The sequence below is a fragment of the Engraulis encrasicolus genome, chromosome 18 (assembly GCF_034702125.1).
Source record: "Engraulis encrasicolus isolate BLACKSEA-1 chromosome 18, IST_EnEncr_1.0, whole genome shotgun sequence".
Lineage (NCBI taxonomy): Eukaryota > Metazoa > Chordata > Actinopteri > Clupeiformes > Engraulidae > Engraulis > Engraulis encrasicolus.
The window spans coordinates 29,490,826-29,503,325 of record NC_085874.1 but is presented as its reverse complement, the minus strand read 5'-3'; the positions used below and the strand labels follow the sequence as shown (position 1 = coordinate 29,503,325).

Genomic DNA, 12,500 nt, shown 5'->3' with positions numbered 1-12,500 from the left:
GAGCTTTGCCTGTGAACATTTGAAAGTCAAAAATGAGTTTTGAACGTCTCTGCTTTCATCTGATGATATTCAATTGCACCTGCTTTGATGCATGAATTCTGCTTCTGTCAGGTGAAGAAAGGGATAGGCCTTGAATCGTTATAAGATGGTTTCCACAATTAAACATGGTGGTGGATGCATCATTCTGTGGCAGCCTCAGCCACAGGAAACCTTGTTTGGGTGTACGGCACCATAAAAACTGAAAATTATGATAGAATGTGGAAAGTGACCTTGCAAAAATATGCTCATAGCGGGAGCTAAGATCTTCACTGGATCTTTCAATAAGATAATAACCCAAAACTTGCATCCAAAATAGTTCAAATGTTCTTCAAGGATACTAAAACCATGGTGATGGAGTGGTTCAGACCTCAATCCTTCAGATAGTATTTGAAGAGTGTTGAAAATGAATGTCCATCCTCAACATCCATGCAATTTGGACCAGCTTAACTATTTGCAATGAAAAAAATGGGCCAAAATCCCTGGTAGGACATGTGCCAACATAGTTAACAACTAATCAAAGTGCCTGGTGTCAATTTTTGTTCATAAATGGCACTGTATTGACTATTAATGATAAGGGGGCTAATCATTTTGTCCTTGCCATTTTTACACTTTTTTGTTTAAACTCATTGTGAAAATGGAAAAGTCCAAATATAACTTATTGGATACTATCTCCATGGTGTATTTGTTTCCAGAATAACAGGAACGGTTAATAATGGTCATTCTTAATGAGAAATCAAGAGATATGTCTAATTTCAGGAGGGGGGCTAATAATATCGTCCTCAACTGTATAATCATTTGTGTGTGTTTTTGCGCAATTGTGTGTGTTTGCGTGTGTGTTTGAGAACTAAAGCTAAAGCCAACTCTCATATCCCTGTCTCGGTGAAGATGTTTTACACAAAGACCAAGTTCACACACACACACACACACACACACACACACAGACACACTGGTAGTGTAGCAAACACTATTAAAACACACTCCCATGTCTCATGTGTGTCCAGGTGAAGGTGTTTTACACAAAGACTAACTTCGAGGTGACGATGGGCGATGGAGAGGGCGAGAAGAAGTTCAACTTCCACAACCGCAGCAAGACGCGCTTCACAGAGAAGATCTTCGTACGCCATGACCTAGAGCTGACGCGCCTCTATGTCGAGTGGCACAAGCCCTCGCACGACAAACTCAAACTCGACAAGCACACACGTGAGAAGTACACTCACACACTGTAGCACACACACACAAACGCACGCACACACACACACTTTACTCCTTTCTGTTACACACATACACACACACACACACACACACACACACACACACACACACACACACACACACACACACACACACACACACACACCAGAAAAATACTCCTCTCTCTAGGTTACACACACCAGAGATGGGACTAAGTCAAGTCACAAGAAAGTCTCAAGTCCTTCTAATCAAGTCCGAGTCAAGTCACAAGTGATGACAGTTTAGACCAAGTCAAGTCCAGGTCGTACTGCCATTTCAAGTCATTGCAAGCTAAAACTGTCAAGTCCAATTCAAGTGTCTAGTCATTAGTGTTGAATTCCGAGTCAAGCAACTCTTAATATTGCAAAGGCAAGTCTCAAGTCATCAGTTGGTAACTTAAGTCTGACTCGAGTCCAGGTCACAAGTCACAAGTCTATATCTCTGACACACACACATGAAAGAGACACACCTGGAAAACACTTTTCTTTGTAATAAACAGACGCACACATACTCCTCTCAGTGACATATGACACCATTGATGTGCACACACACACACACACACACACACACACGTCTTCGTTCACACTGATTCATGCTGTATTCATTGATTCGTTGATTTCTCTGCAAGTTTTATGAAAGTATATGTGACCAATAAACAGGCCTTGATTCTGATTGATGTATAACTGCTGAATGTGTGACGTCTTCAAATGATCAGAGAAAACAAAAACAACACTGACAGTTGTTTATGTCTGTTGTACTTTATGCTGGATTTTTATAGTTTGTATATGTCTGTCGTGTGTGTTTGATGGATGCTCATACACATACACACAGACACACACACACACACGTACACACAGACAAACAAACACACATGTACACATATAGACACATAGACACACACGCACGCACACACACACACACAAACACATACCCGGGTATGCCGCCGGCTTCCAGCATGTTGGCGATGCCAACGTCCCAACTCCACACGTCAAACTGCCACTTCTGCAGGCCCAGAACGCCACAGAGGACCGATCCAGAGTGGACGCCGATACGCATGTCCATATCACGCTTCACTGTCTCCCGGACGGAGCTGTAGCGAGTAGAGAAGACATCATTATGAATATTACTAGCATTTTTATTATTATTATTATTATTATTATTATTATTATTATAAGTCGAGAGGAGAGGAGAGGAGAGGAGGACTCAGCTCATTCAGGGGAGCAACATGTCAAAGAGACGAAAACAAAATTCAATGATATTGTTATTTACTGAAAATCATATCAACAAAGAGGAAATGGAATGAATGAACTCAAATCTCAAAAATAAGTGAATAAAGAAACACTCATCATATTTCTTTTTTCTTTTTTAATCCCCTCACATCACAGACGGCTGTAGGCCTATCTTGTGTTTTTCATTTATTTTATCCTTGTCTGTCTCTCATTTAACCTTTTGTAATTTGTATATGTACACCCGTCTCCAAAAGAAATATAGATAAGAAATGGCCAATATCTAGGGAAGAAAGATGAGCAGCTGAGGGGATACACCTGGCAATCAATTAGGTGTAAACGCAACATGTGGAGAAAAATAAAAACTCCAGTGTAACAGATGTGTTTTAGACCCATAAATGGGATATTTCTAAAGCATCTTAGGTGCTGTTTCCAAGTAGCCTGATATTTTAAAATGTGGATATTTGCTTCTGTTTACATTGTTTTTGGCCTTCCGTTTCCATGTAATCAGGGTTTTAAAACCAACATATCAAAAATCCGGATTTAAAAATATCACATTAAGGGGGCTAAAATGCACCTCTTACAATGGAGTTTTTATTTTTATCCACATGTTGCGCGTCCACCTAAACAGAAGAAAAAAATATCGACCTTTAAAAAAATTTGGCTACGCAGAAACAGCACCTTAGTAATGGAATGAGACATGAGGGGAAAGCAGCAAGCTTCTAGACTACCATGGCCTGGCCAGAACTAAACTTTACACTTTATGGTTGAGTTTGAGGTCAGAGTTCTCAATGAGGGGAGGGAGAGGACAGCGTTATAACTTCTGCCTGTGCACAGGCGTAAACAATTAATTAGAGAGTAGAGTATCATGAATTAACCTAATGGGCTCAATCACTGCCTGTGTACTGGCAGGCTTTGGCCTGGTGGGGGCACAGGGGGACGTCACAGAGAGGAGAAGAGAGAGGAGGGGAGGAGAAGAAATGAGAGGAGAGGAGAGGAGAAGAGAGAACAGAGGAGAAGAGAGGAAAATTGAGTGAAGAGGTCAGGCCACAAAAAAGGAGAAGAGATGAGAGGAGGGGTGTGTATGTGTGTGTGTGTGTGTGTGTGTGTGTGTGTGTGTGTGTGTGTGTGTGTGTGTGTGTGTGTGTGTGTGTGTGTGTGTGTGTGTGTGTGTGTGTGTGTGTGTGTGTGAGTGTTACTGACCGTATCGTGTTGATCATAGCCAGGCCCATCTCTACGCAACAGCGAGCATGTGCACGTTGGGGTTCTGGAACGCCCGAGACGCAGTAGTAACAATCACCCAGGATCTTAATACGCATACAGTGGTGCTCCTACACACACACAAACACACACACACGGCACACACACACACACACGCACACACACACACACACACACACACACACACACACACACACACACACACACACACACGCACGCACGCATGCACACACACACAGAGAAGCATATGAGTACAGTGGTAAGAGTACAGAGTGGGAACAGTGTGTGAGAGTGCTAGCCCGTGCGTGCACCAGGGCATTACACTGGCACCTGCCAACCGGCCAAATGCTGGTAAAACTTGGCTGTGGCTAGTAATACGTTCAGTGTCACTAGCCAATTTGGCTGACAGCTTATTCCTTGGTATGATGTGTATCATAGTAATACTCTGTTATTTGACCCTTGTGTATCGATTGTTTGTATTTACGTTCAAGAAATAGCATAATAACTCAGTTTCAATTTGCTTGATATAATTCCATGTAGAAAGCTATACACTCATCTTGCTTTAGCACCTCATCTTCTGAGGCTTGACGTACACTATCATGATAAAGAAAAAAAACACTGTAGGTATCAAATCTGTGACTAGTGGAATACTTGAATGGCTAGTGACTCGGGGAAACCACTAGACACAGTGGCAGGTGGGTGAAAAAGTTAAAGGGGCATTCCACCGGTGGAGACATGAATATGTTACTGAAATTGGGTCATATGTATAGTAGAATAGTAACATAGATTTCTAATTTGGTGCCTTCTTGTGACTTTTTAGTGCTTGTGGATTTGTGGCAACAATCCCCATAATGCACTGCAATGCTCAAGTTCCACAGGCCACACCCAGTTATTTGGGACTCTATGCATCATCCCTCCCTCAGCTTGCAGGCAGTGTTGCCAGATTGGGCTGTTTCCCGCCCAACTGGGCTGCTTAGGATGGTCGTGTGCGGGTAAAAATGGCATTTAGCAGAAAAACCCGCCCAATTTTAGCCATAGAAATCAATAGAATTGGGCGGGATTTTGAGCTTCTAGGCTGGTTTTGAGCATTTTTTGGGCTGGAAATCATCAGCCTCATCTGGCAACCCTGCTTGCAGGTGCATCACAGTGGGACAGACATCACTGGAAAGGAGAAGCTGGAGCACACTGCAGCTTAGTTTTCTTATTTTGTGCACACACGTGACCAACGTTTCTGTGTTGCTACACCTTCTGCAGAGTCAAATGATACCAAGAGAGAGACACACATTTCAAGACTTGACATTCACAGGTGATCCTACTTGGTTTGGCTAAATTGGTCTGATCTCATTGCAGGTAATTGACCCCACCCCCCAACACCAGGACAAGATTGTAGACAATTAGACAGCTTGCCAACTTCCCAAAACAAAATAAAAAAGTGAAAAAAAACAATACACAAAGAACATTGTCAATAAAACCACAGCTACAATTATTAGAAGACCACAGCCGCGATGCTGGAACAATTTGTTACAGAGAGCAAGACATATTGTGTTCCTCATTTATGCCCTGAGGCTCCACTGAATTTAGAGTATGAATCCAAAATGCCTTTCCACAAAGCCTCTCTGTCTAATTGTCTGCAATCTTGTCCTGGTGTTGGGGGGTGGGGTCAATTACCTGCAATGAGATGAGACCAATTTAGCCAAACCAAGTGGGATCACCTGTGAATGTCACGTCCTGAAATGTGTGTCTCTCTCTTGCTATCATTTGACTCTGAAGAAGGTGTAGCAACACCGAAACGTTGGTCGGGTGTGTGCACAAAATAAAGTCTTGAAAACTAAGCTGCAGTGTGCTCCAGCTTCTCCTTTCCAGCTATGCCAGTGACTTACTGGCAGAGTTGCCAGATGAGGCTGATGATTTCCAGCCCAGAAAATGCTCAAAATCCGCCTGGAAGCACTAAATCCCGCCCAATTCTATTGATGTCGATGGGAAAGATTGGGCGAGTTTTCCTGTAAAATGCCATTTTTACCCACAGACGGCCATCCCAAGCAGCCCAATTGGGTGGGAAACAGCCCAATCTGGCAACACTGCTTACTGGAGCCTCAATGCCAGTGATTTCAAAAGCACTGGGACACTGATCTGTGATAGGTCTGTTAGAGCATTAGGTCCAACCCCCTATGGGCGGGGTTGAAAAGGTGGGAAAAAGGCTTGTAGTCTCAACAGAAATCCACCTCTCTTACACTTCCTATGTCGATGATGCAAAATGACAATTTTTACATCATTGACACAGGAAGTGTTAAGAGATGAAGGCGGATTTCTCCTATCTCAGGGGGAATTGAGAGATTTTTGAAAGACCATTCAAAAGTATGACTGGGTGAATGGAAAGCCTAATGCAAAATGGGTGGAGTGTCCNTTTAAGAGTGACACCATTGCCCTGTCTCCCCCGTACTGGGGCGTTTCGTATGATTGAGTGTAGCCTCCCTCCTCTCTCGCACAGGTGCCGTGCGTGTGTATGTGTAGTGTGTGTATGTGGCCACTGGCAGTTTTGCTCCACATAACTGCTCGCCAGTGAGAGATAATGGGGAATTTGTGCAATATTGTCTTTAATACAATTCATCCATATTGTATTTTGTAATGTATTACTATTTGTCCCTTTGCATCACCACTGCACACTGCACATTTGTATCCACCTGATTACTGACCAGCTGACTATTGTATTTGTAATGTAAAGAGAATAAACACTTGACTCGTGCCTGAGAGTGCTCCGAACCTGTGTCCTGGTTTACTAATTTGGGGGGTAATTTCACTCCTAGGTTGTCTTCCCCCACCCTAGGTGGCGTAGTCGTGCAAGAGCTGAGCTGAATTTAATTAACTGTAAACGTGCCACTGTTACACTAACAAATTATCAACCTGTTAACTTTGTGAGGAGAAATACAGTGTAGATTCGTTGTGCATAGTTTTCTGTAAATTGACATATTCCTGTGTTACTCCTGCTGTGGGGAGGCTTTGATGAGGGAGGGAGCACAGCAGCACACTCTGTGTTCCTGTTCACTTGCTCTCTGTCATCACACGTCACTTGAGGTCAGTTTAGCAAACGGTGACTCCTTCTCAGTCATAGTTTTGATGTGCAAGCCTTCAAATTGCCAAATTACACTTAGGCTACACTTGTGTTATTAATAGGAATGAGAATCCTATCTATTTTGTTTCTTTAAAAAAATGTAGGCTGGACTGCATGGATAGAACAATGTTATGTATACAGAATGGTAAAATGGGGGGGGGGGGGGGTTGGGTTGTCGGTGTCGGTGGAAGGGGGGCCCAATCAGAGATTTTTGTCCCGGGCCCAGTCAAAGCTGTCAGCGGCCCTGTGTGTGTGTGTGTGTGTGTGTGTGTGTGTGTGTGTGTGTGTGTGTGTGTGTGTGTGTGTGTGTGTGTGTGTGTGTGTGTGTGTGTGTGTGTGTGTGTGTGTGTGTCAGAGAGAGAGAGAGAGAGAGCTTGTGTGTGTGTGTGTGTGTGTGTGTGCGTGCGTGCGCGCGTGTGTGTGTGTGTTTCCTCCCTGACCTCTGCTAGTCTGTCGAAGCGTCCAAAGAGTTCATTCAGCGTCCGCACCAACTCCTGTGCCGACATGTTCATGGACAGCTGGGTAAAGCCTTTAATGTCTGCAAACAAGATACTACACACACACACACACACACACACACACACACACACACACACACACACACACACACACACACACACACACACACACACACACACACACACACACACACACAGTGAGACCACGACAAGTTGATCAGATTTTACAGTTGGCTTTCACGAAAGGAGAGAGTGAGTAGCCCTGGAAAACATGTTCCTTGCTCTGCATCCTCGGTCTCACAAGGGATGTGATGGGATTAACACTATTGAAGATACTGAAGAGCACACTGAAGAGCAATGCAATCTTGGCAGATGGGAGAGGGAGTGATAATTGTACTGTACTGTTAGCCTGATTATCATCGACTTTCAAATCTCTTCGAGACATGGTCTGACTAAGAGCATAACAATTAACATTTCCCACACTGCATGGTTGACCCGACTCCCTTGGTTTGCTAATGGTTGTATGCCTCCTGACAAAGTGGGAGGAGTTCCCGATTCTTCGGGAGCTAAGAAATGATATTTGTATTGCTCTTGGCCTTACTAGAAGCAATGCTGAAGGTGTTGTGTCACTAGAAGGGAACGGCCTGGCCACTGTACTGCTGCTAGTGTCCTGTCAACTGCCCCAAGACGTGAAGCATTGTCTTGGGATAACAACAGGACAGTTGCTACGTTTACATGAGACATTCAATTCGGAATTAACTCACTTGGTAACACTTTATTTTAGGGTTACATCTATTAGCAATAATACATGCAATATCAATGTATGTGTAGGCTAAGTAACCTGTAAGGCATGTACTGAGCAAAATCAGACAGTTGTTAGACATGTTCGCAAGTGTCAAATGTCTATTTGTGCATGAACAAGACATTTGCGAATACCGGTACGTGCCAAACAAGTTACTTATACAGCCATCAAGATTGCATGTGTTAGTGCTTATAGATGTAACCCTAAAATAAAGTGTTACTACTCACTTTAATTCTGAATAAAGCTTAATTCCACTTTGAAAACGTCATGTAAACATGCTAAAAGAAAGATCAAGTAAACGGAACAATTCAATTCTGAATTAAAACCGTCATGTAAATGTAGCCATTGTCCTGAAACACCCAGCTCACTGTCCCGGGAAACTTATTTGCTGTCCAGGGCCTCGTTTCCTGATAACGATGGTTCTTAGCCTTAAGGCGGATTCATACTTGGCGTGACTGGCGCTACCCTCCTTCATACCTCACTCGCGACGATGGCGCGCGCCGTCACGTGACCCAAAATTTCGACACGCCCCCCGTCACAAACTCAAAATTCCATGCGTGTCGCAACGTCGTGCACAAGAGGATTTTTCTAACTTGGCGCGCGAGTGACCGGTCAGGCAGTATCCTCACCTGTACGACACGGCAAATAGAAAGCACTGGCACAAGATGTCATATTCGTATTTCACACTTATTTGAAACATGTGCGTCAATTTGCATCAAATTGGCAATAAACCTCCTCAGAACTACAACCTGTGTTTGGTTATCTATTCCTTTGTGACACAGACGGCAAACCAACCCGTCAAAATGTTAAATGTGAAATGAGATATGGCGAAAATAAGCCGATATTAATTTCTCGTGGGGTTGTTGTGAGACACTGTTTATGAGCTCACTTGTTAAATGTTATGGCAAGACAATGGCTGCGTCCCTGAGGAAAAAAAGCCAACATGAATTTCTCGTGGGGTTGTTGTGAGACACTGTGAGCTCGCTTATAGGCCTATGTAAAATAGCCTACATTGGCTACGTGCCAGGCGAAAATAAGCCGACATTAATTTCTCGTGGGGTTGTTTTGAGACACTGTACGACAGTTTCAATAGCCCATTGGCTTCTGCTTGTGTGCGACTGTGTTTAATGAAGGGTTTTATGCGACGAGCCAACTCGTCGAAACGGTGAACTGTCATTCTGAACTAGCCAAAGTGCTTCTCCTCATCAATCTGTCTCATTGGCAGAACAAGGACAAAGAACTCGCCAGTCTCCTCTCTGTTCTGGTGCAAAGGAGGAACATTCCACCGTCTCTTCTGTTTTTGCCTCCTCCTCGCTCTGCGACGCATATACCGTTCTATATTCAATACGATTTCATTTCGTAGCTGGCACACTTCCACTAGCAACTCACGTGACAGCACTGCTGGCATTGTGTATGCTTTCTTCGTTCCTCGCGCGGTTCTTGCCGGCCTTCAGTTCTTCTCCTTTTCTCAACAGTGACGCCCGCTGGTCTGGAGAGAATTGCATTTGTGGCGCAACTGGCGTTTATAAGTATGAATAGTCTGGCGCAAGTGATGACGTCATTAATGGTTCTCGCGCCAAACGCGCCAAAGTGCGCACGTGAAGTATGCAGAGCCCTTTACGTGTGTCGTTAACCAGTGATCCTACGAATGTTCTTAGATTTCCTACGACTGTTTCCCAAAGACACTCGTACATGAACGCGCGTGCACAGCCTCTAAGATAATTCGTAGCGTCGCTCTTAAGGATCGCTGTCCACAGATGTGGTGCTGAAGTGTCCTCTGAGTGAACTGCGCCATCATGCTGCTAAACCATTTACAAAATGTAAGGCGTGTGTCAGTATCACTATCAAAAGTTGTTTTCTATAAGGGTGGGACTACATTTGTAGCAGTTTGCAACTATTGACAGGAGTTATTGTTGGCAAATGAAATAAAATGCACACACACAATGAAATCATGCAAAACCACGCCGTTAAACCAGACAAAGCGCGTGCAGTTGGCTACCGAATATTTAAGAAGACAAGTAGGCCTAGGACAGGGTTTCCCAAACTGGGGTGCATGCACCCCTGGGGGTGCGCGGCCTGCCTTAAGGGGGTGCGCGAGCTGAATAGAGCAATGGCGGATATGGTAGTTTTTATCCAGTATTAATGAACATTAAGTAGTTTTTAATTGTATGGTGCATTGTATGCTGGAAGGGTCCATCTGAAGTGTAGTTTAATTCCAAGGCTATTGGAAAAGAGAATTCCCCAAAAACGACTGTGCTTAATATGCAGTGAATGAGCAGTGAATCCATACTTGCGCGGCCATCAGCACACCAAAATATTCGCTCAGGGGGTGCGCGAACCACATTGAAATGTACAAGGGGGTGCGCAGGGAAAAAAGTTTGGGAACCCCTGGCCTAGGAGATCCAAATTGGGATGCGCATTTGGGGAGCGGCGCACAAATGACTCAAGGCTTTAACAACTGTGAGGAACATTTTGCACGGCAGTCTGCTGTTATTAAAACAAAAATCTACACGCTGCCTTTTTATGTCATAGTTTACCCTTAGCCTACAACTATCGTGTCTTTTCTGCGTCGCCTTCCCTTTCTTAGGGTACTTGAAAATGAAAGAGGGCGCAACGACTCGCTGACCGTTTTTCTTTTTTTTATGTTTCGGTAGTGGCCTTCCGACATCACCACTCTTGTCTCTGGTCGCCGAAGCCCCCTATTTATTCTGCGTGTGGATGCCTTGTTCTTCTTCACGAAGCACCCACACAAATTATGATTGATCAAAGTTTAATAATGCCCTGATGTATCAAACAAAGCTGAACTATTTTACTGCCTGTAAAATATTTTCCAAACACATTGGTTTTATTTTATACACCTACACAATTAATGTTACCTTCTTATTTTCGTTACAGTGTCAACTGTGGTGCCATGATATTTAGGCTACACTCCCGTCTTAAAACATCAACTTGAAGCGCAAGTTTCCTCTTTTCCTGTGGGTGTCTCCACTGTGCCATGCCACTCGCGTCTTAAAACAGCAATCTTATGCGCAAGTTTCTTCTTTTCCCTTCTTTCCCCTTCATATCCTGTGGGTGTCTCCACTGTGCCATGCCGTTACGATCAATCTTAGCGCGTTAAGACTACTCCAGATCACTCGTGGATTTCTCTTAGAGTTACGTGTCAACCTGCGATGGTTCTTTGCTAAGTTGGCTTTGGGAAACGCTCCGTGAGCTCTACGATGGTGTTACGTGTGAACTTAAGTAGCACGTAGCGTTAAGTAGTACTTAAGGCCCTTTCGGAAACGAGGCCCAGTACACTGTCCATTGACACCTTGGTGCTGTCCTGTGACATCAGCATAGGCATGCACAGACAGGGACGAGGTGGTGCTAAAGCCCGGCACAGTGTCCTGATGTCCCAAGACAGTGTCCCAACACTGTACACAGCAACTTGGTGTCCCGGCACAGTGTCCTGATGTCCCAAGACAGTGTCCCAACACTGTACACAGCAACTTGGTGTCCCGGCACAGTGTCCTGATGTCCCAAGACAGTGTCCCAACACTGTACACAGCAACTTGGTGTCCTGGCACAGTGTCCTGATGTCCCAAGACAGTGTCCCTCCCAACTGTGTGTCCCAATCAGGCCAAGAGCTGGGTGTCAAGTCAAGTCAAGTGTACTTTATTGTCAAAAATCTATGTAACAGGTTAGGACAGAAGTTTGAAATTGTGTTTGACCAGTATCCAATGTGCAGTTAGACTAAACATACATATGACATTGAGACACACATATACACACAAACACACACACACAATGTGCAGTAAAAACTTAGATATATGGTGTCCCGGGACAGCAATTAGGTTTTTCCGGCACTGAAACGGGGCGTCCAGAGACTCCTTGTGTCTTTCATGGGACAGTGCCTTGTGTGGCAGTGCCTGTCTATTTGTGAGTGTGTGTGTGTCTGTGTGTGCGCATGCGTGCGTGCGTGTGTGTGTGTGTGTGTGTGTGTGTTCATGCGTGCGTGTGTGTGTGTGTGTGTGTGTGTGTGTGTGTGTGTGTGTGTGTGTGTGTGTGTGTGTGTGTGTGTGTGTACGTGCATATGTGCAGGGAGGTGTGGGTGTGTACATGCGTGCGTTCGTGCATGTCTGCCTGCCTGTATACACGTGTGTGTGTGTGTGTGTGTGTGTGTGTGTGTGTGTGTGTGTGTGTGTGTGTGTGTGTGTGTGTGTGTGTGTGTGTGTGTGTACCTGACGTTGGTGTATTTGTGGATGTATATCTTGTGGAACTCCTGTGGCGTCAGCTCGTCATCCATAGCTGTCATGTCAGCCATCATCTCCAAGGCAACAAAGCGAGGCAGGATAGACAACACCAGGCGCTCCTGTAAACACACACACACACACACACACACACACACACACACACACACACACACACACACACAC

The 12,500-nt window shown here is 44.5% G+C and overlaps 2 protein-coding genes across 2 annotated transcripts in view; one reads left to right on the top strand and one right to left on the bottom strand.

Moving 5' to 3' along the window:
• LOC134468562 (32 kDa beta-galactoside-binding lectin lec-3-like) overlaps positions 1-1,292 on the top strand; it is a 5,100-nt gene extending 3,808 nt beyond the window's left edge. The window contains exon 4 of the mRNA XM_063222468.1: positions 1,041-1,292. Coding sequence (XP_063078538.1) covers positions 1,041-1,265 — 225 coding nt within the window. The 3' untranslated portion in view covers positions 1,266-1,292. The remainder of the gene's footprint in view (positions 1-1,040) is intronic.
• Positions 1-12,500, bottom strand: part of LOC134468199 (adenylate cyclase type 8-like) — a 73,083-nt gene that overhangs the window by 41,764 nt on the left and 18,819 nt on the right. The window contains exons 10-13 of the mRNA XM_063222138.1: positions 12,306-12,436; positions 7,266-7,377; positions 3,699-3,826; positions 2,201-2,359 (exon numbers count right to left, since the gene is read on the bottom strand). Of these exons, the coding sequence (XP_063078208.1) occupies positions 2,201-2,359; positions 3,699-3,826; positions 7,266-7,377; positions 12,306-12,436 (530 nt within the window). The remainder of the gene's footprint in view (positions 1-2,200; positions 2,360-3,698; positions 3,827-7,265; positions 7,378-12,305; positions 12,437-12,500) is intronic.